Consider the following 19,607-nt stretch of genomic DNA (forward strand, 5'->3'; position numbering starts at 1 on the left):
GAGTCAAAAGAGATCATTTTGGAGCTTTATGATTTGACTGCCCTGCTAGATTTCAGACTTGCATGGGGCCTGTAGCACCTTTGTTTTGGCAAATTTCTCCCAGTTGAAATGGCTGTATTTACTCAATACCTGTACCCCAGCTGTATCTAGGAAGTAACTAAATTGCTTTTGATTCTACAGGCTCATAGGTGGAAGGGACTTTACTTGTCTTGGATGAGACTTTGGACTGTGCACTCTTAAGTTAATGCTGAAATGAGTTAAGACTTTGGGGAACAGTTGAGACATGATTGGTTCTGAAATGTGAGGACATGAGATTTGGGAGGGGCCAGAGTGGAATATGGTTTGACTGTGTCCCCACCCAAATCTCATCTTAAATTATAACTCCCACGATTCCCACATGTTGTGGGAGGAACCCAGTAGGAGGTAATTGAATCATGGGGGCAGGTCTTTCCTGTACTGTTCTCATGATAGTGAATCAGTCTTATGAGATCTGACAGTTTTAAAAATGGGAGTTTCCCTGCACAAGCTTTCTATTTGCCTGCTGCCATCCATGTAAAATGTGACTTGCTCCTCCTTGCCTTCCACCATGATTGTGGGAAGGCTTCCCCAGCCATATGGAACCATAAGTCCATTAAACCTCTTTTTCTTCCCAGTCTCAGGTATCTCTTTATTAGCAGCATAAAAACAGACTAATACATACCCACAAAAATTAAAAATTACAAAAAATGAAGAAGTAGACCAATAAGCAGGAGAGAGATGTTAAATACAGGCCCTCATTGGGCGAGGTGAGGGATTAAGAATCAAACAGGCCAGGAGTCTTTGAGCAATTCCAACTCCAAGACTTGCAGCTGAATGGCCTTGGACAAATTTCTTTACTCATCTGAGTCTCTGTTTTCTCATTTGTTTAAAAAAAAGGGGGGTGGGGTAGGTGCAGTGGCTCACACTTGTAATCCCAGCTCTTTGGGAGGCCAAGGTGGAAGGATCACTTGAGTCCAGGAGTTCAAGACCAGCTTGGGCAACACGAGGAGACCCCATCTCTACAAATAGTAAAAGTATTAGCCAGGCGTGGTGATGCATGCATGTGGTCCCAGCTACGTGGGAGGTTGAGATAGGAGGATCACTTGAGCCTGTGAAGTTGAGGCTGCAGTGTGCCATGATTATACCACTGCACTCCAGCCTCAGCAACAGAGCAAGACCCTGTCTCAAAATAAAAGAGGGAAGAATGGGAGTGACAGTTTCCAGCAAATAGGCTTATGTCATGAGTTTCATTCAATGTCTGCAATCTGCCTAGCAAAGTATTAGCTCTAGAGTGACCAAAAGGCCCAGTTTGACTTCCACCAGGTTTTAGAAAAGGGTAGAATTGGTCAATTTTTAAAATAGAGAAAAGGCACACTCACCTTCACTCTGAATGAATACGGAATCTGAAATGCTCCCTCCTTTTTCCCCTTCAAAACTTATCCCACCTGTCTCATTCCTTCAAACAAGTCCAGGTGACTGACTTTCTCATCTCTGGTAAGCCAATTCCCATTGCCAAGTTAGTATGTTCTGTCCTCCTTCCCCAACAAGTGATTTGATATAAGATTATGACCGTTAGGAAAAGCTGGACCTTAACCTAAAAGAAACTAATCTCAAGAGGTAAGTGTGGCAAGTATTTAGGTCACTATGCTGGAAAATAAAACTAAATTTCACAGGAAAAAACTAAACATGAGGGCGCAAACCCAGCATATCTCGCAGCAAGTAAAAGATGCATCAGTGCCCCTGCCTGAAAGAAGTTTTCCAGTTTGAGGGAAGGTTAAACAATCAGACACAATTCAATACTCCAGCATCCTTCCAGACTATCTGGTACCTGCACACATAAGGTCCAAGGGTAACTGCCCTGTTTCTCGTGGTAGAAGGTGATTGCTCAGACGAAGGTGAACTAAGCAGTTAGTTAGACCACTGTGTGAAAACTTACTAGAATTTGGGCAATCTTATCCAAGCAAGAGACTCATTAGTGCCACCACAGCTATAGGAGACACTATCAACTTGTCTGCAGGCATACGCCCTCACATCTCTCCTGGAACTGGGGCAAAGGCTCCTACCAGTGCCTGGACAGGTGGGCAGTAGGGGAACTCTGCCTCTCCCTGGGACCCATCACAGCCATGGGCAACACCTAGAATGGCAGGGTGGAGCCGCCTTTCCCCTGTCTCTCCAGACCAGAATAAATTCTCCACACTTGCTTTGGTTTCTGTCAGTGAGCTTACATCTCCATAAGCAGCATGTGTCTTAATTACTGAGCCCAAGTCACCACCAGACAATCTAATCAATGTCTCCATAATTAACCTCACCAAATGGAAAGTCATAAATTTAGAACTAAAATGAAATTCTGCTTGGTCTGCATATAGAAACTGACATAGCCCAAAAGGAGACAACAGGGTAATTACCAGAATAATTTAAGAAAACCTTGTTTGGAAGGGAAGGAAAACAAAATAATGTGATACCTAGAATGACCAGATGGATCATATGCATTAATCATAGTTGCTGGGTGACTGCTGGAAAAATATGTCTTTCACAAATATTTATAAATTAGCAGCATTAAAAGCATTTGGCTGACTGGCCGGGCATGGTGGCTCATGTAATCCCAGTACTTTGGGAGGCTTAGGCAGGTGGATCACTTGAGGTCAGGAGTTTGAGACCAGCCTGGCCAACATGGTGAAACCCCATCTCTACTAAAAATACAAAAAGAAATTAGCTGGGCATGGTGGTGGGCACCTGTAATCCCAGCTACTATGGAGGCTGACTCAGAAGAATCACTTGAACCCCGGAGATGGAGGTTGCAGTGAGCTGAGGTCGAGCCACTGCACTCTAGCCTGGGTGAAAGGATGAAGCTCTGTCTTAAAAATAAACAAATTAGTTTTAAAAATAAATAAATTAAATAAAGCTTTCAGCTGACTTAGTACACCAGAGTAACAAGTGTGTTCCTATTGTGAAATAAATGAAACATTACCTTCCTCGTGGAAGCCCCCAATTCCAAAACCTGGCTCCACTGAGCTTGTAGCAGATTAAACGTTTTGGAAACTCACATTTTACTTTGAAAAGTTATTATGTTAACTATCCAGAGACTGAATGATATATTTTCAAAATGCCAAATCTGTTTTTAGAGTATGATATGGATCTATGTGAGATATATTATGCCTCTTCTAGTTTCTTCCTGCTATAGCTTTTCTCTTTCAGTCTCAGGATCATCCCCTGAGTATCAACAATTGCATAAGCAGAACCGGGGGGACGGTTAAGATCAGTGGCGCCACTTGTCCCTTCCAGAAAGTGGCCCCAGGTGGCCCGATGTCTTTAGTTCTTCTGTCTCCAGCTTCTACTGTCAAGAGTTATTTAATATTCTTCAGTGTTGTCATTTATTTCCTCTACCTAAGCAGCTTAATTACTTTTAAGGTCGCACACTGTCTGCAAGTTTTTTGGCTTATTTTTGCAACAAGCACCTCACATATTTGGCTTCAGAACAGTTCCTATCTTAAACCTTGAAATTAAATGAGTGATGTTGTCCTAGAATAATTCTTCCCAGAATCTGTGGGACATCTGATACCATCAAACCCAAACCTCCACCCAAGCAAAAAACGTGTCTCAAACATCCTCCCACCAGACTATCGTTCATGTCTGAATGAAATCTCAAAATGGAAAAGACTCCACAACTCCATGCTGTAGTTCATCCCATTTATGGCACACTTAGCTTGTGAGGAGATTCACCCCTATGTTGATTCAGAATTCCTTTCCCATTCCTGTTTTCTAAATCTGCGCTCTCCAGTGATGCTGAATAAGAACACATCCCTCCAAAGATGGGAAGCAAATACCGTGATCCCCAGCTTGCCTTTGGCTTCTCCAAGCTAGCCTCTGTGATGATTAATTTTAGATGACAACTTGACTGGATTAAGGAATACCTAGTACTGGTAAAGCATCATTGAGTGGGGGTCGGGGTCGGGGCAGTGTCTGTTAGGTATTTCCAGAGGAGATTGGTGTGTGAGTCCAGGTGGACCAAGTGCAGAAGATCTGCCCTCAATATGGATGAGAGCAGCATCCAGCCAGCTGGGGCTTGGATAGAACAAAAGCAGGGAAAAGGCAATTGGTGTCTCTGTCTCTCTCTCTCTCTGTACCCCCTTCTCCCCCTCCTCCTGGGACATCAGAACTGTAGGCTTTCTAGCCTTTGGGCTCCAAGACTTATACCAGTAACCCCTGGGTTCTCAGGCCTTCAGACTTAGACTGAGCCATGCTACTGGTATCCCAGGGTCTCCAGCTTGTGGACAGCCAGTCATGGGACTTCTCAGTCTCCATAATCATGTGAGCCAAGTCCCCTAATAAATCCCCTCTCATACATCCCTATAAACACAAATCCTATTGGTTCTGTCTCTCTAGAGAACTCTGGCTAATACAACAACCAAGGATACTCTAGTGAATCCTTACAGGACCTGGTGTCCTGGTCACCCTCCCTCACTCATCCCTTTTCCCAGTGCAGCCCCTGGACCCTGGACCAGCACCATCAGCATCTCCTGTGAGCTTCTTACAGCTCTCAGCTGCCCCAGAGCCCCTGAACCAGAATCTGCATTTCCTCACAACCTCAGAGAGATCTGTGTACACGGTAAAGTTCTGGATGGCCCCCATGTCATTGATGCCTTTCTTAACCAAGAATGTCCAGCACCAAATGCCACACAACAGGTGTGATTTGATCAGAGCAGAGGACCTCAGGACTCTCGGTTGACCAGGCACTCAGGTGGTCATCAAGACAGCCAAAGACCCCATCAAATGACGCACTTCAATGTCCCTGCCTGAGAAAACCTTTCAGGGCTTTCCTGGGTTGTGTGGTGGGGGCGCACAAAAGCCCCCTTTGAACACATCTCACTTTGCCCTCACCCTACATCTCCCTGTATCTATTTTGCAGCCTACCTAAACTTGCTGCTCTAGGCCATGTTCCTGCTGGGGGCTCATTTTCGGTTGTTCTCTAACTGAAAGTGTGTAAGAGATTACTTTACATGACACTGTAATGACTGTTATCTGCCTGCATCTCTCACCCTTTTCCAGCCACATCAAAGTATCATGCTTGGAATCCAAGTGATCTACATTATTTACATAGGCATTCACATAACATCTGGATAATCTCAAAGCTTCAAGAAGAATCTTTATTTTTCTCAACAATTTGCCCTCTCCTTCAACGGTACCTCAATTTAAATGTGATCTTGCAATTCTCATCTCTGAACAGAAGATGGCAGCAGAGTCCAGCCCAAACAACAAGTGGCTCCCTTAAGGATTAAGACATGGATAAAGTTTATTTATCTTTGCCACCTTCTTACTTGATCCATCATGGTTTCTCGTACTTTTTCCCTCCAAGGTCCATTTTCAACTGGCTGTGAAGAATGAAATGATCTTAGAAACCAATTCACATTAAAATGCCAATACCTAAAATCCGTTTATATTTCAACGACAGCAAAATATACCATAATACAGGCTGGGTGCAGTGGCTCAGTCCTGTAATTCCAGCACTTTGGAAGGCCAAGGCAGGTGGATCACTTGAGTCCAGGAGTTTGAAGTGAGCCTAGGCAACATGGCGAAACCTCATCTCTACAAAAAATGCCAAAATATTAGCCAGGTGTGGTGGCTCATACCTGTGGTCCCAGCTACTTGGGAGGCTAAGGTGGGAGGAGTCTGGAAGGCGGAGGTTGCAGTGAGTTGAGATCACACTCCTGCACTCCAGCCTGGGTGACAGAGTGAGACTGTCTCAAAATATATATATATACACCATAAATAACACTTTTATATGTGTGTGTGTGTGTATATATATATATATACACACACACACACACAAAAATAACACCCTTGTGTATATATCTACACAAAAAAAATACAACCCTTATTTTCTCTACATCCCTCTTTAGCTACTGTTCCATATCTATGATCCCCTTCGTGCGTGCGCGCACACACACACACCCTTGAAAGAGGTGTCTATACACACTGTCTACATATATATGTGTATATATGTGTATATATCTATATATAGATATATACACAAACACATAAACATACCATAATACAAAAGTATGACTGAAAAAAAAAATCAGTGAGGAAAAAGTCTTCCCTGGGACTTGTCACATGGCATGCTCACAAAATGCTTTTGGTGTCTGTTTATTGCATCCGCTTATTTCTACTTAATTAAAATCCCATGTTCATTCAACAAATATTTACACACCTACCATCTGCTAGGCAGTGTTTGCAATATTAAGAATAAAGTATTGAATGAAGCAGATAAAGTTATTTTTCTTATGAAGCCTCCTTTCTATTAATGAACAATATTCAAATAAATATGTAATGTCAGGCAGTGATAAGCGTTTTGAAAAAGTAAAAGTGGGATAAGGGCTGCATTGTCTAGTACAGTATCCACTAAGTACACATGGCTATTGATTTTTACATGAAACTTAAAATGCAGTTCCTTAGACAGGAGGAACTGCCCATGTGGCTACAGGCCACCACATTGGGCTGTGGAGATACAGGAAATCTGTATCTCCATCATCACAGAAAATTCTACTGGCAATGCTGGCACAGACAGTGGCAGGGTTTTTTTTTTTTTTTAAAATAAAGTGGTTAAGGAAGGACTCACTGAGGAAGTAACATCTGAATGAAGGCAGGGGTGAGCCATATTAAGATGTGAGGAGCAAGTTTTCAGGTAGAAGAAACAGTAAATGCGAAGGCTGATGGACATGCATGATTTGATGTAGCAAGCAGGGGCAGGAGCAGGGCGAGTGAGGAGCTGGGTGGCTGGAGAGTGGCTTTGAGAGGAAGACGGAGTCCGCATCATATAAGACCTTCCAGGCCATGGAAATGACCTTGGCTTGTATTCTGAATGTGAATGTGAAGGGAAGCTAATGGCAGCTCTGAGCATAGAAGTCACTGTGATGCACTGTCTTTTTACCCCAATGTCTGGTCAGAGGTGGCCAGCCCAGCTGATGAAGGACTTTGGACTGTAGGTGTTTTCTGAACTTGATAGCCTCATATTTCACAGCACACTTTACTTCACCACCTAGTCATCCAATCGGATGATCATCTCAAATTCGACATGCTGGAAACCCTCGACCTTGCTTCTCTCCCACAGTTCCCCAACTCAGAGAATGGCTCCATCATCACATAAAGATGCTGTCATATCTCTCAACTTCAAAAAAACACAACCCTTATTTTCTCTGCATCCCTCTTTAGCAACTGTCCCATATCTATGATCTCCTTCGTGAGTGCACACACACACACACACACACACACGCACACACCCTTGAAAGAGGCGTCTCTACACACTGTCTACAGTATTCCACCTTCCATTCTATCCTAAGTCAGTCAGACTCTCATCATCATAACTACACAGAAACCACCCTCCTCCATTAGAAAAATGGGGCTGCGACTGATCCAGCTTCAGGTCAGAAACATCTGTCACCCTTGAGTCTTCTCTTTCCTCATCCACCGCATTCAATCCACTCACAAGTCTTGTCTTTACCCTTAGGATGACCACTTCTTCCCATCTGTACTGCAGTCCCCAAGACCAAGCCACCATCATCTCTTGCTGGGACCATGGCAGCGGACTCCTCACTCCTTCTTTTCTCCCTCCCCTCACATAACCCCTAACATGTGCAACTTCCACAAGAAGATGAACCAGAACCTGAGGGTTTCCGTTGCAATTAGACAACTAGACCTTAGATCTCAGAAACCTGAAGAGATTTACTGAGTTGTTTCCTCAGCTTAAGACCATTTTCCAAATGCCCTTAAAGAGGTTTAAGAAACTTAATCTTAGATCTTCAAATGACTCACAAGAATATACTCTTTTAGAGAGGTGATAACATACATGAACACACGGACTTAAGTGGACTAAAGGAAGGTGCTGTTATTTTCCTTTACCAAACGACCAGATCTTCAGGCCTCCTTGATGAAATGAGGTCACAGTTTTAGAAGATATCCACTCAGCTGATAAATAGGAATCATACTTTAAAATTGTCTTTGTTGTTGATAACTTACTGCAGACAGTAACTTATTAGACACCTATCCTTTCAGGTGGATGTTTCAAAAGGAACTTACAGAGGAAAGAAAACCTCAATCCTCAAGATGACCCAGTACCTAGAATTTTGAAGACTATGAGAAATTTCCTGTAACCTCTGCCTATGTGGCCAAACCCTGGAAATACATAAGTTCACTGAGTGTACAAATACTATTATTGTCCTGGAAATGGCTGAAATGGATACTGAGAGTCTGTCTTACCAATGTAAACCTACAGTCATAACTGCAATGATTTCTGACAAGAATATACCCCGCAGTTCTCTAGAGTTCAATCTCTTATGTAACAGTATTCTCAATGACCAATCAAAATGGGCCAATGACCTAAAGACTTGTGTCACTGTACTTTTTCTTTGGTAATTTCATGTTATTACTGAAATTAATATTTCTTTATTTTATTAAGTAGAGCTTAAGTATACTTCACAGTTGTTGCTAGTTTTTTTTTAAATGTGATTGGGGTATAAATGCATTCATGAATACTTGGACTATTAATGAGAAGCTAAGGGAAAGGAGATTGAAACTGAAGCTGGTAGAAGAGAAATCTTGCTGATCAAGGAGAATTATGCATTGCAGAACCAGTGACTACCACAGCAATAATCAGTGAGTCCTTCTTATATATCAGAGTAGAAGGGAAAAAGAACTTACAGAATTCAGACCAAGAAAATGATTGAACAGGTTCATTGTAAAGGGAGAATGAGCGGGAAGTGTGGTTGGCTACTTTTTATCCTTCTAGATTTTCCCTGCCACCTTTAGGGACACCAGTCACTGCCCTGTCCTAGTCATATTCACCAGTAAATATATAGACAAGCCTGTTTCTTCCTAGAACCAGCAGGAGACCAAAAAGAGGGTACAACCTTTGTCCTTGACCAAGCTGAGACCTGTTCCCACTATCCCCACCACCATCTCTCCTGGATTTCGGGGATCTCTGCTCCCAGCACTCCAGGGCTATACCAGCTAGTCTGGGGGCAGTAGCAGAATTAGAGACATGAGCACCCTATATGCTAGTGGAGGTGTAGCAGCATGCCCACCCTACTCATTCCCTTCCACTCTATTTCCAGGCAAGAACACATCCTTCTCTTCCCCTTATTCTGGAAGAAATTTTCTCAAATGACCGTGATCAATGCTCATGTCTGACACCTCCTCAGTCTCTTTCCCCATCCCGCTCACCCAGCTTTCTTTGCTGAATACAATCTCTCAGCCATCAGCTATAAATAACCTGGCCTGTGCCCTTCCACCGTGTGTGTGAGCTGGTCTAATCAACATCACTATTCCAGCTTCTGTTTGCTTCCCCACTTCCTTCCACAGAGCCCAGCCAACACCACCCAGCATATTCCAACTCCTCCTAGGAGCACACACTGGCAGAAGCAGCAATTAACACTGGTATTTCTGCAAGCTGGAAATTCTTATAATTAAAACTTCTTTTGTAAGATCTCAGGAGTCTAAATAACCCTAAGGGAAGAAGAGCACCATCATCTTATCAGGAAATGTGATCAGTAGAAATAGATAAACTCAGTAACGTAGGCCTAAAGTTTTACTCTAGGGCCCAATTATCAGATATAAATATTTCTGTTGATTAAAACATGATAAGCTTGCTATATTCATGAGGAGCTTTTAGCACATATAGATAGTCTCTAAAAGCAGCAACACTTGCAATCAGCCATGTAATCAAAAGTTAGTTCTGACGTAATCACTTCCCAAAGCTTAACAAAGACAGGTCTTAGCAGACACAGCAGCCATCCATTAAAGGCAGAAACAATTAGTTTGACAATATAAAGCTCAACACAAGTGCAAAACACTAAATTAAAGGCAATTGAAGAACACCAACTTATGGACAGTAGTCACCAATGTGATATTTATTAGTATTTTAAATCTTAGAAGGCCAAACAAATTTGCAATGTAATTATATCAGCAGCTTTAGAGATGACACCTTGCTAAACCCAGATGAGTCAACTGTCAATCCAACATTATCTCTATCTCTTTCTGAAAAACCAAAAAGCGCTGACATCAGATAGCATTTAGACTTCTGACATAACAATATGTTGTGTTTTACTCACCCAGAAAAAGGATAAACATGTTTTATAAATGTGCCAGACCTGTCCATTTTGATAAATGCAAGCTGACAAATTATCCACAGGAAAACAAATATATTAACCTATTCCACATAAGATGGCTCAAATATGTAGCTTTCTACAGTTTCTGAAGAAGCCATAACAGCACAAAAAAGATTTTTTATTTGAAATATATGTATATAGGCTTTCTTCAAAATCAGAAAAAAGAAAGAGTCTACATATCAATTGGGATCAATTCCAATAAACAAAAACTCATGCATTTAGAATGAAAAAAATTACACCACTTTGTAATCTGTCTTCTCTCTCTCTCTCTCTCTCTCTCTCTCTCACACACACACACACACACACACACACACACACACATACATACACAATTCCATTGCCTGCCCCCGAGCACTAAAACATGCATGTACTGGCATTTAAACCATGAAGAACTACCCAGAGGCAAGTAGCTTGTCCATATTAAACATAGTCCTTGCTGTTTTCCTACTTCCTTAAACCACCCTCCATATGATCTATAACAGTGCTGACTTTCTCCATCTCAAAAAGAGCTGATAAACCCCTCCACATAAATGAGAGCTTCTATTGCCCAAGAGATGGGTCGACTCAACTGACTGGTGCCAGGATCTTGTTAGAAAATGCAAACTAAGCTAACTCTCTCCAAAAGACAGTGATCTCATTCCACATAGCTGAGAACTTATTTAACTGTTACAATGCTATAGTAGGCACATGTCTGAAATGTTCAGCTCAGGGGACCTCCTTAGGCCTCGAAAGGGATCTCTCCTGCTTAGGCTATTCAGTGAAAGAAGCAGAGAGTTGTTAAAGAACACTGCTCTGTTGCAATTCCAAAGTGTCCATAATAAAGAGCATACAGTACATTGCACATAGAAGATATCAGGGCTCAGACCCAAAAGACAGGAACAATCAAAAAGCGAGTAAAGAAAGGACAAGGACATCCAGCTAATGCAAAAAATGAAATTGTTCAAAGAGAGTAATTCAGACCACTCATCCAACCAGTCAAATTGCTTCTGTAATTCTATGAGTTACAAAAACACAAAAACAAGGTTGCTCGACTTAGTGGTCAACGTAGACCTAATTTCACCGGATAATTAGTTTGACTCAGTGTTTCACCTGCTTGTGAGAGCAGTTTACAGACAGGCAAATGCACTGGGATGGTGTCTCCAGGCTGAGTCTACAGCCATGGAAACTAAAGAAAATAGCATAAATCCCTTCCCCCCAGGGGACCTTCCCAGCTCCTCGCCAAAATATGGCCCATCAAAATCACTGTGTCCATTCACTATTGCTTTATCCGCAGTGATGTGACTTTGAATGCTTACTCATGAGACTCACCTTGATATCAGGGTTGTTTTTAATGTAATAATAGTGATAGTCTCTGCCACTGATGGAGTTCTTGCTGCTTCCCAGGCAGCATGGTATGGCCTTTAGGCATTCATACAACTAATACGTATTAAATGTCGACCAAGTGACAAAACTGTTCTGGGTTTGAGAGCACAATCTGAATGAAACAAAGTCCATGGTGTCTTAGAACTTTCTCTCCAATAAGAGGAGGGAGACAGAAAGGTAAATATAGATTCTATCAAGTGGTGATCAGGGCTATAAAGAAGAAAGGGGGTGAACATGCCAGAGGGTGACAGTGTCATCATGACAAAGACCTCCTGGCACACACTTGTACTCAAACACATTAATATACCGACTCATTGCAATAAGCGAGAACACACACGGTTGGGATTTGGGAATCAAAGTAAGAGAGTGTTTAAAGGACTCATGACAATATGTGGGCTGTGTTAGATGATTTGGGGGAGGATTCGTGAAAGCAGGGTTTTGCTCTGGGCTGGATAGTGTCAGCACGTGGGGGTAATTCTACAATCAGGTATCTTAATAATTCTTACATGAAGGTAGGAAGGATGAAGCAATGCACTCAGTTACTCACAGCAGCCACAAAGGGGACACGTGACCTTATTTGTGGTTTGGACAATATTCTTATTTTTATCTGCTTTTGGACATCAGCATAAAGGGGTTTTGCTTTTGTCTTGATCCATTATGGTCACAGAGTGGCCTTATCTGATGTTGTGATCTGTGAAATTGCTTATGCTCAACAGGAGAATGGCATAGCTGAGATAAGTGTCAGGCCAGCTCCCAGCTGTCAGGGGCTGTTTTTCTTTTTCCCATACTCAAACTGCAGGCAACCTTCCAAAATAGGCACTATTACCGTTTCTCTTTTACAAAATGATGAAACTAAGGTCCAGCAAGATAAAGGGCTTATCTTAGAGCAAGCAACTAAGAAAGCCAGGATTCAAACCCAAGTTATCTGACTCCAGAGCCAGCCTCATCAGCACTCCTTACACAGACCCTTACAGTACTGCACCTTTTGAGCTGCTCAGCAAAGCAATTATCTTCAAAAAGACCAAAGTGGCATCTCAGTGGGAGGGTGGATGATGCACACAAAGCCTCAAGTGGAAGCTGCCACCAGTAGGCATCCCAGTACCTAAGTACCAAGAAATTAAGTTCACGTGGTCATTATCAAGACAAACACATTTTTCTCCCAGAGATGAGGAGACATTTTCCATTTTATTTAAATTGGAAGGTTTCTTTTTCCATAAGTTAATCAAAACTAATTTATCTCAGCAACTTATGACCTATAACCATAGCTTTAAATACTGGAACAGTATGTTGTAATAACATAAAAGTAAAGTTCTAGTGTGTAAAGGTGACAGAGTATAAAGCAATTGATACCAATTTTATCCCATATTCTAAAAACACCCTCTCCCATATCATCCAAAGTCAAGGCTTACCAAAAGGTTTTCCGGCTTGAGGTCCCGGTGGACAATGCTCTTGTCGTGCATGTGGACGAGGGCCTTGCATAAGTCCATGATCATGAGGGCCGCATCAGGCTCCGGGAACTTCACACTTTCTATGATGGCATCAAAAAGGTCTCCTCCCTGCACGTACTCCAGGATCAGGTAGATTTCCGTGTCTGTTTCATAGACTTCATGCAATTTCACGATGTTGGGGTGAGAGAGGCTCTGGATGATCAAGATCTCACTGTCCACCATGTCCTCCTTGCCCTTGAGTCTGGACTTGTCAATGATCTTCATCGCATAGGCCTGCCTGGTCTCGCGGTGCCTGCACTCCTTCACGACAGCAAAGTTCCCGTCCCCAATGACGCGGCCAGTTTCATAATGCTTCTCCACATTGGCGGCAATGATGCCCATGGGTCGCGGCTTCCGACCGCTGGGCCGCTCTGGCTTGTTCTCTTCTGGCCTCGTCTTGGGCTCCTTTTCTAGCTTTGCAGGTTGGTCATCTCTGAGAGTTGTCTTTCTGCCTCCAGACATACATGGCTTTTTCTCCTTCTCTGCCTCCTTCTCTTCTCCTCGGGTCCTGGGGAGCTTCTCAAAGCCCGCCTGATGCTCTCTCAGGAGCCAGCCACCATGCTTGCTCCTGCTCACGGGCCTGGTGTCTTTCTTCACCTCCCTCAGCCCTTCCTCTGTGACAGGAAGAACTTCCGCAAGTTCCTTCTTGGACTTGGCTGCTCCCTGAGCATGGCTTTCTTGATCCTCTGGGCCTCTGTCCTCTTTCTTGTCCGTGCTCTTGCTGGGTCTCCTCAGCTCTTGAGTGGGATTCCTGGTGCTGCTCCTGTGGCTGTCACCCTTCCACCCTTCCTCCCCACCTGCAGGATTTGCCTCGGGAGACCTCCTGCAGCTTCTGGTCCTCACCAGCTTCTCCACCTCATACATTGGGCCCTTCCCCATATCCAGCTCACTGGTCCCCAGAGAAAGCCTCTCGCGCTCCAGGCTCTGCTGAAGCTCCCTCTCTCTCTTGCACTTCTCACATCTGATAATTTCACCCGAGGTCTTTTCAATCTCCACCCCGAGATGCTTCTCTCCCCTTGCGTGCCTCTCTTCTAGAGTGGCTTCCCTGGGCAGCTTGCTACTGGGTTCCGGCTCCCGTTTCCCCCTCCCCCACTTCTTCTGGGTCCTTGCTCTGTCATCTAGTGAAAGCTCTTCGGGGATCTTCCCCTGGTGCCTCATGGCTGCCTTGCATCCTGCAACCTCGCTGCAGCTTTTGGGGGTCTCGGTCTCCCCACAGCGGTGGTCTCCTTTCAGAGCCTTGCTAAACAGCCTGCTCCTCAGCCTTGGAGAAGGGATACGGCTGTGCTGGGCCAGTGTCAGGGCCCGGGCTTTGTTGGGGTACAATTCTTCTACAGCCACCTGAATGCTCTTCAGTGTCAGTGGTTCTTTGCCCATAGCTATGAAAGCATCCCCTTCCCTGAAGAAATCAGAGACGCTCCTGATTTCCCTGCCCTTGAGGTTAAACAGTTTCCTCACACGGTCATTCTTCCATCTGGGAGAGCCCAAGGCTTCTGAGATGTCAGCTAAGAGCTGCTCGAATGTCTGCACTGATCGCCTGTTGAGGAGCAGGGTGATCTTTCGGGGGCGCTGCCCACCCAGCTTCACCACGGTCACGACCCTGGGCTTCAGCGGGCTGTTCTCAGGATGTGCCGAGTGAAGGCCATTCCGAGGGCAGAACAAGGGCACGACGGGGCCACGCGGCCCCAGGAATGGTTTCTCCAGATTCCCTCGGCTGGCAGGCAGCCAGGAGCCTTGCAGCTTCCGCTCTGTGATTCTCGAGCTTAAATATTTTAGAGAATGGTCACATAGGCCTTGCTGTCCTGCAACAGGAAAAGGACAACAGAGTGTTAGTTAAGATGGGTTCAGAGAGCCCTCAGCCTTCACCGAAACTTTATTAAAGATGACTGATTCTAGTATTACAGTTTATAAGTGTGGTTCCCGAGAGTCTTAGAAATGACGGAGCCTTTATACTTAGGTCTAATTCCCAGTCTCCGCTACACCAAGAGTGCAGAACAGAGTCAGCGTCGGGCCTGCAGTGATTCCTGTAGGCCTCATAGAGGCCCCCGGGATGGGCCACACCTCGGGAGCTGATACAGTTTGGCTCTATGTCCCCACCCAAATCTCATCTTGAATTGTACTCCCATAATTCCCATATATTGTGGGAGAGACCCGATGGGAGACAATTGACTCATGGGGGCAGTTTCCCCCATACTGTTGTCATGGTAGTGAATAAGTCTCAGGAGATCTGATGGTTACATCAGGGGTTTCTGCTTTTGCATCTTCCTCATTCTCTCTTTGCCTGCTGCCATCCATGTAAGGTGGGACTTGCCCTTCCTTGCCTTCCGCCATGATTGTGAGGCTTCCCCAGCCATGTGGAACTAACTGTGAGTCCAAGAAAACCTTTCTCTGTAAATTGCCCAGTCTCAGGTATGTCTTTATCAGCAGCATGAAAATGGGCTAATACAGGAGCCCTCTCAAGGTGAGGGCTGACTCTGTAAACACAACTCCAGCTACCCCAAAGTGAACTGACCTTCAAGGATCTACAACAGAGATAAAAAGGGCCAGTTGTGCTGCCCATGAAACACCAACAAGAGGAACATTCTAGAACTTTGAAAGGCCAGGTTTGCTGCCCATGAAATACCAACAAGAGGCAGGAACATTCCAGAACTTTGAAAAACCCAATCTTACCCATCTCCGTGCCAAGAACAGTTTTTTTTCAGCTTGATTTTGAACTCACTCAAGGTTGAGTAGTATGCGAAGAGGTTATGGTCACAGGGTTTAAGACAGATCTGGATTTTAATCCCGGCACGGACACAGACTACTTGTGCGAACTTGGGCAAATTATTTGTATTTCAATTTTTTTTTTCATTTATAAAGTAAGAATGCTACACCTCTCTCCCAGGGTTTTTGTGAAGAATAAATGATCAAATTACAACTTACCTAAGAGAGTGTCTGACACATGGTAAGGACACAATAGTTGCTAGTTATTAACACCATCCTTATGATTTTAATATCTATTTTATATTATAATTTCACTTTATTAGTAGTATAATCTATCAATAAGGTAGAAGTCTACTGTGCACAGCTTCACCTGGCATCACAAGAACTCATGGGCCAACATGATATGGTAGTTATTTCTTAAAGCTCTGACTGAGATCCACTTGCATTAGAGTTAGTATAGGAAAATTGAAGGAGGTTTCAATCTAGGTGTAAAAATTTCCTTGTCCAGATGGCTTTCCCTCTTCTTATAAAAAAAGTAAAGAAACCAAGGTTCAGAGCTTAAATAATGAGAATGTACATGAATAAAACAAGACTTTTGTATTTCCTGATTGACTATGCCCAGCCAGAGTAAAGCAGCTGAGGCAGGAGTGGTTTAATTTCCTCAGTTTCTATCCAGGTCAGGAAGAGAAATTGGAAAAGAACAGAATGTGTCATTCAGTTGAGCCACAAGGGTGGGATGACAATTATTAAAGTTACCCTACAGGACCTATATGTCATATCCTACATGGAAGAATCTGCTGTTTATGCTTCCTTTAAAAAGAAATTTAAGATAATCATTTATAAGTGTACTTGAATCAACTGTAGCAGAAACTCCAGTTGTGCCAGGATGGGATTTTGGCCCAGCAAATCTACACAGAATGTTTTTTGTTTTTTAATTATAATGTACAATCTGTTCTGAGATGATTTCCATCTAGATGCAGGTGTCAGATGAGATGACAAGGTAGCGGCTGATACTGATCTTCCCACACGCCACAAATTTATGAGCTTAACAATCACATTTATAGTTAAACTGTATATGGACATCTGTTATCCCCTTTCTTCTCACAGCCTCTTTAATTAATCTGCCTCCATTTTTGTCTGAGATAGCCGATGTTGAGAGAAAGAAAGAGAGCTACAGAAGGAATACTAGCTTGTATTTCCTGCGTTGGGGAACCGAGGAAGGGTGTCAAGGAAGGTGACTGTCAAACTCATGTGCACAAAAGGGCTGATGTTCTTGTTGGTTTTTCTTATGTGCTTCACACACAGTAGGATCCTTGATACATACTGTCAGACTAAGTAAATGAAGTCCTGATTATTTTCTCAGAAGACTCAGTATAGGGACAGAGAAAGAGATTTTAGCCTATATCCTGGACAGAGCTTTTTCCAAGCAGATGTGGGAAAAGCATAGGGAGGCCCAAAGGATCAACTACTGGCTGTGGTCACAAGAGGGCAGACCTACCAGGAAAACCTAGAGGCATAAAGAGGATGTAATGAAATCCAATGAAGTACCAGGAGAATGAGCAACCAAGAGTGCTAGGAAGAGAAGATTTGAGTTGGGCTTTCAACACCTGAAGAGGTGGAGGCCACCCAGTACATAGCAAAGGAACCAAGACATAGGGCTGGACCAGTTGTCCACATGGCCACTGAGGTCAGTACAGATGAAGGTAAGACTCAACGTGGAGATGAAGACACTGGTAACATGGAGAAATGAATGGCCAGCCACTATATGACAGTGGCAAAGCAAGGGTGTATATTGTATCACCGGATGATATAAGCCTCAGCTAAGGAAAGGTGTTATAGGAGGGAAGAAAAGTAATAGTTCTGAAGCAGACCTGGGGAGCTAAATTCTGAGCTCTACCTTCAAAATCTATAGTCCCTGGAAAGGAAGAATTATCCATTGCAGGGAAGAAATAGGAGAGGGATCCTCAGGGGAGAACCAATAGGACAAAGGAACATTCAGTTAATACCTTAAGGATGTTTGAACATTTAGCATAGAATGGGGTTCAGGAGAGCCCCTGAACCCTCCTAAAAGGTCCAAGATGGGATGTCAGGGAGGCATAAAGCAGTGCTCATGGAACAGGACTGACAGTAATGGGCTTTATGTATTGAGTGTTGACATAGAGTGACAAAGAGGCCAAATTACAATAGGACCAGTAGGCTCAAGTTCCCAAACATTGGAATTACAGAGTCTGAGTGTGGTAATGGATGACTTGGCACAATGGTACCCAGAGCTGGGTAGGGAGAAGAGGGGATGTGCTCTCTGGGATTTCTGTGCTCAGTCAATCTCAGCAGACCGTAACTCAAAGCTTGCCCTGATCCCTAGTGGTTAAGAGAGCAACCTGGGAACACCCCATCCCTGAACAAAGAATGGGCTCCATAAGAGCAGCCCCCACCCCAGGGCATGTTGCAAAAGGATGTAAAGAGAGAACAGCTCAGCCTCCACCACACCAGCATCAGATATGCTCATTCCACTGCCCAGGCATTCACAAGCTCATTCAAAAGCTCCTTGGTCTGCAGCAAAAGTGGGAATTCGGTCTCCACCTCCTTAGCGTAACTGGGACCTACTGAAATTTCACTTCTTCTAGCTATGACTGCTCAAGCTACTGGGAAGCACCAGGAAAATACAACCTTGGGATGCACTGGTTTTTATCTTCTCTTCCACAAGACCTCTTTCCTCTTTTAAAATAGTCTTTACAGGTAAGAGAGAAAAAGAAGAAGACTTTGAATGCCTGGTCCATGGGCAAGGAGAACGAACATTAGGGAGAGCACAGCATATCCTTTAGGCCTGGGGCTGTCTCCAGGAACGTGCTCATGCCCCAGGACAACTGCACAGAGTACTTTCAGTCTCCCACTAAGCGCCACTGTCCAGAACCTACCCCACTCAACCTTACTAGAAAGCCACAGGCCTGCCCGAGTCCACTCAGCTCCAGCGATACCTTTACTTACAAAATCAGTAAAATGGAACCATACGAAATTGCTGGTAGTTCTACCAATTTTGAACCATCAAAAACAAATTTCATGTGGCTCACCCTCATACCAGTTGAGCATCCGAAAACCAAACATACAAAATCTAAAATGCTCCAAAGCCTGCAAACTTTTTGAGCACTGACATACCTACCAAAGGAAATGATCATTGGAGCATTTCAGACTTCAGATTTTCAGATCTGGGATGCTCAACTGGTAAGTATAATGCAAATATTTCAAGATCCAAAAAAAAAAAAAAAAAAAAAACTCCTTGAAATAAAAAAAAATAAAAAAATAAAAAACCACTTTTGGTCCCAAGCATTTTAGATAAGGGAAACTCACTCGACCTGTATAATCTAGGATAACAATCTGTATTCTGTCCCTATATCAACAGTAAATTGTTTATGAAGCCATAGATAGTAAAAATTAAACATGCTAATTCTGTCTTCAGCCACCAAGCCAGCCACGTCCCAGGAAGTAACACAGGGAAAATATGTTCTTATTAACATCTTATTTTTCTGTTAACTTCCTACGGCAACATAAATTGGCCTGGACTTGACAAAACTGCTGCTTCTACTTCAATACACCAAGATATAAATGTTTATAGGGTCTCTCCTCAATGCCCGTCTAACCCCACACATACAGAAGAGCAAGCACTGCTTTTGATAAGCCATCCATCTGCTCAATAACCTACAGTAGCTCCTTATTAGCCTCCTTGAGGTCCAAACCCAAATTCCTCTGCTTGACACATAAGGCCCTTCACAATTCCAACCCACTCCACCTCCATTCCCCCACCCATCCAAGCCTCACCATCTTGTAAAGCCTAAGACCCATCTCTACTCCCAAACTTTCTCTGTCCTCATAAGTTCGCAGTGAT

The 19,607-nt window shown here is 43.6% G+C and overlaps 1 protein-coding gene across 3 annotated transcripts in view; it reads right to left on the reverse strand.

Moving 5' to 3' along the window:
- Positions 1-19,607, reverse strand: part of LOC105480168 (doublecortin like kinase 3) — a 53,233-nt gene that overhangs the window by 11,767 nt on the left and 21,859 nt on the right. Inside the window, exons 2-3 of one of the 3 annotated variants that reach the window (XR_011619956.1) lie at positions 12,950-14,826; positions 5,202-5,387 (exon numbers count right to left, since the gene is read on the reverse strand). Coding sequence is in view for 2 of the 3 variants with exons in the window: in XM_011738687.3 (XP_011736989.2) it covers positions 12,950-14,826 (1,877 nt within the window). In the remaining variant the exon portion in view is untranslated. Of the gene's footprint in view, positions 1-5,201; positions 5,388-12,949; positions 14,827-15,536; positions 15,634-19,607 lie in introns of those variants that run through there. The other 2 variants (XM_011738686.3, XM_011738687.3) reach the window with 2 other exon arrangements.

The sequence above is a fragment of the Macaca nemestrina genome, chromosome 2 (genome assembly GCF_043159975.1).
Source record: "Macaca nemestrina isolate mMacNem1 chromosome 2, mMacNem.hap1, whole genome shotgun sequence".
Lineage (NCBI taxonomy): Eukaryota > Metazoa > Chordata > Mammalia > Primates > Cercopithecidae > Macaca > Macaca nemestrina.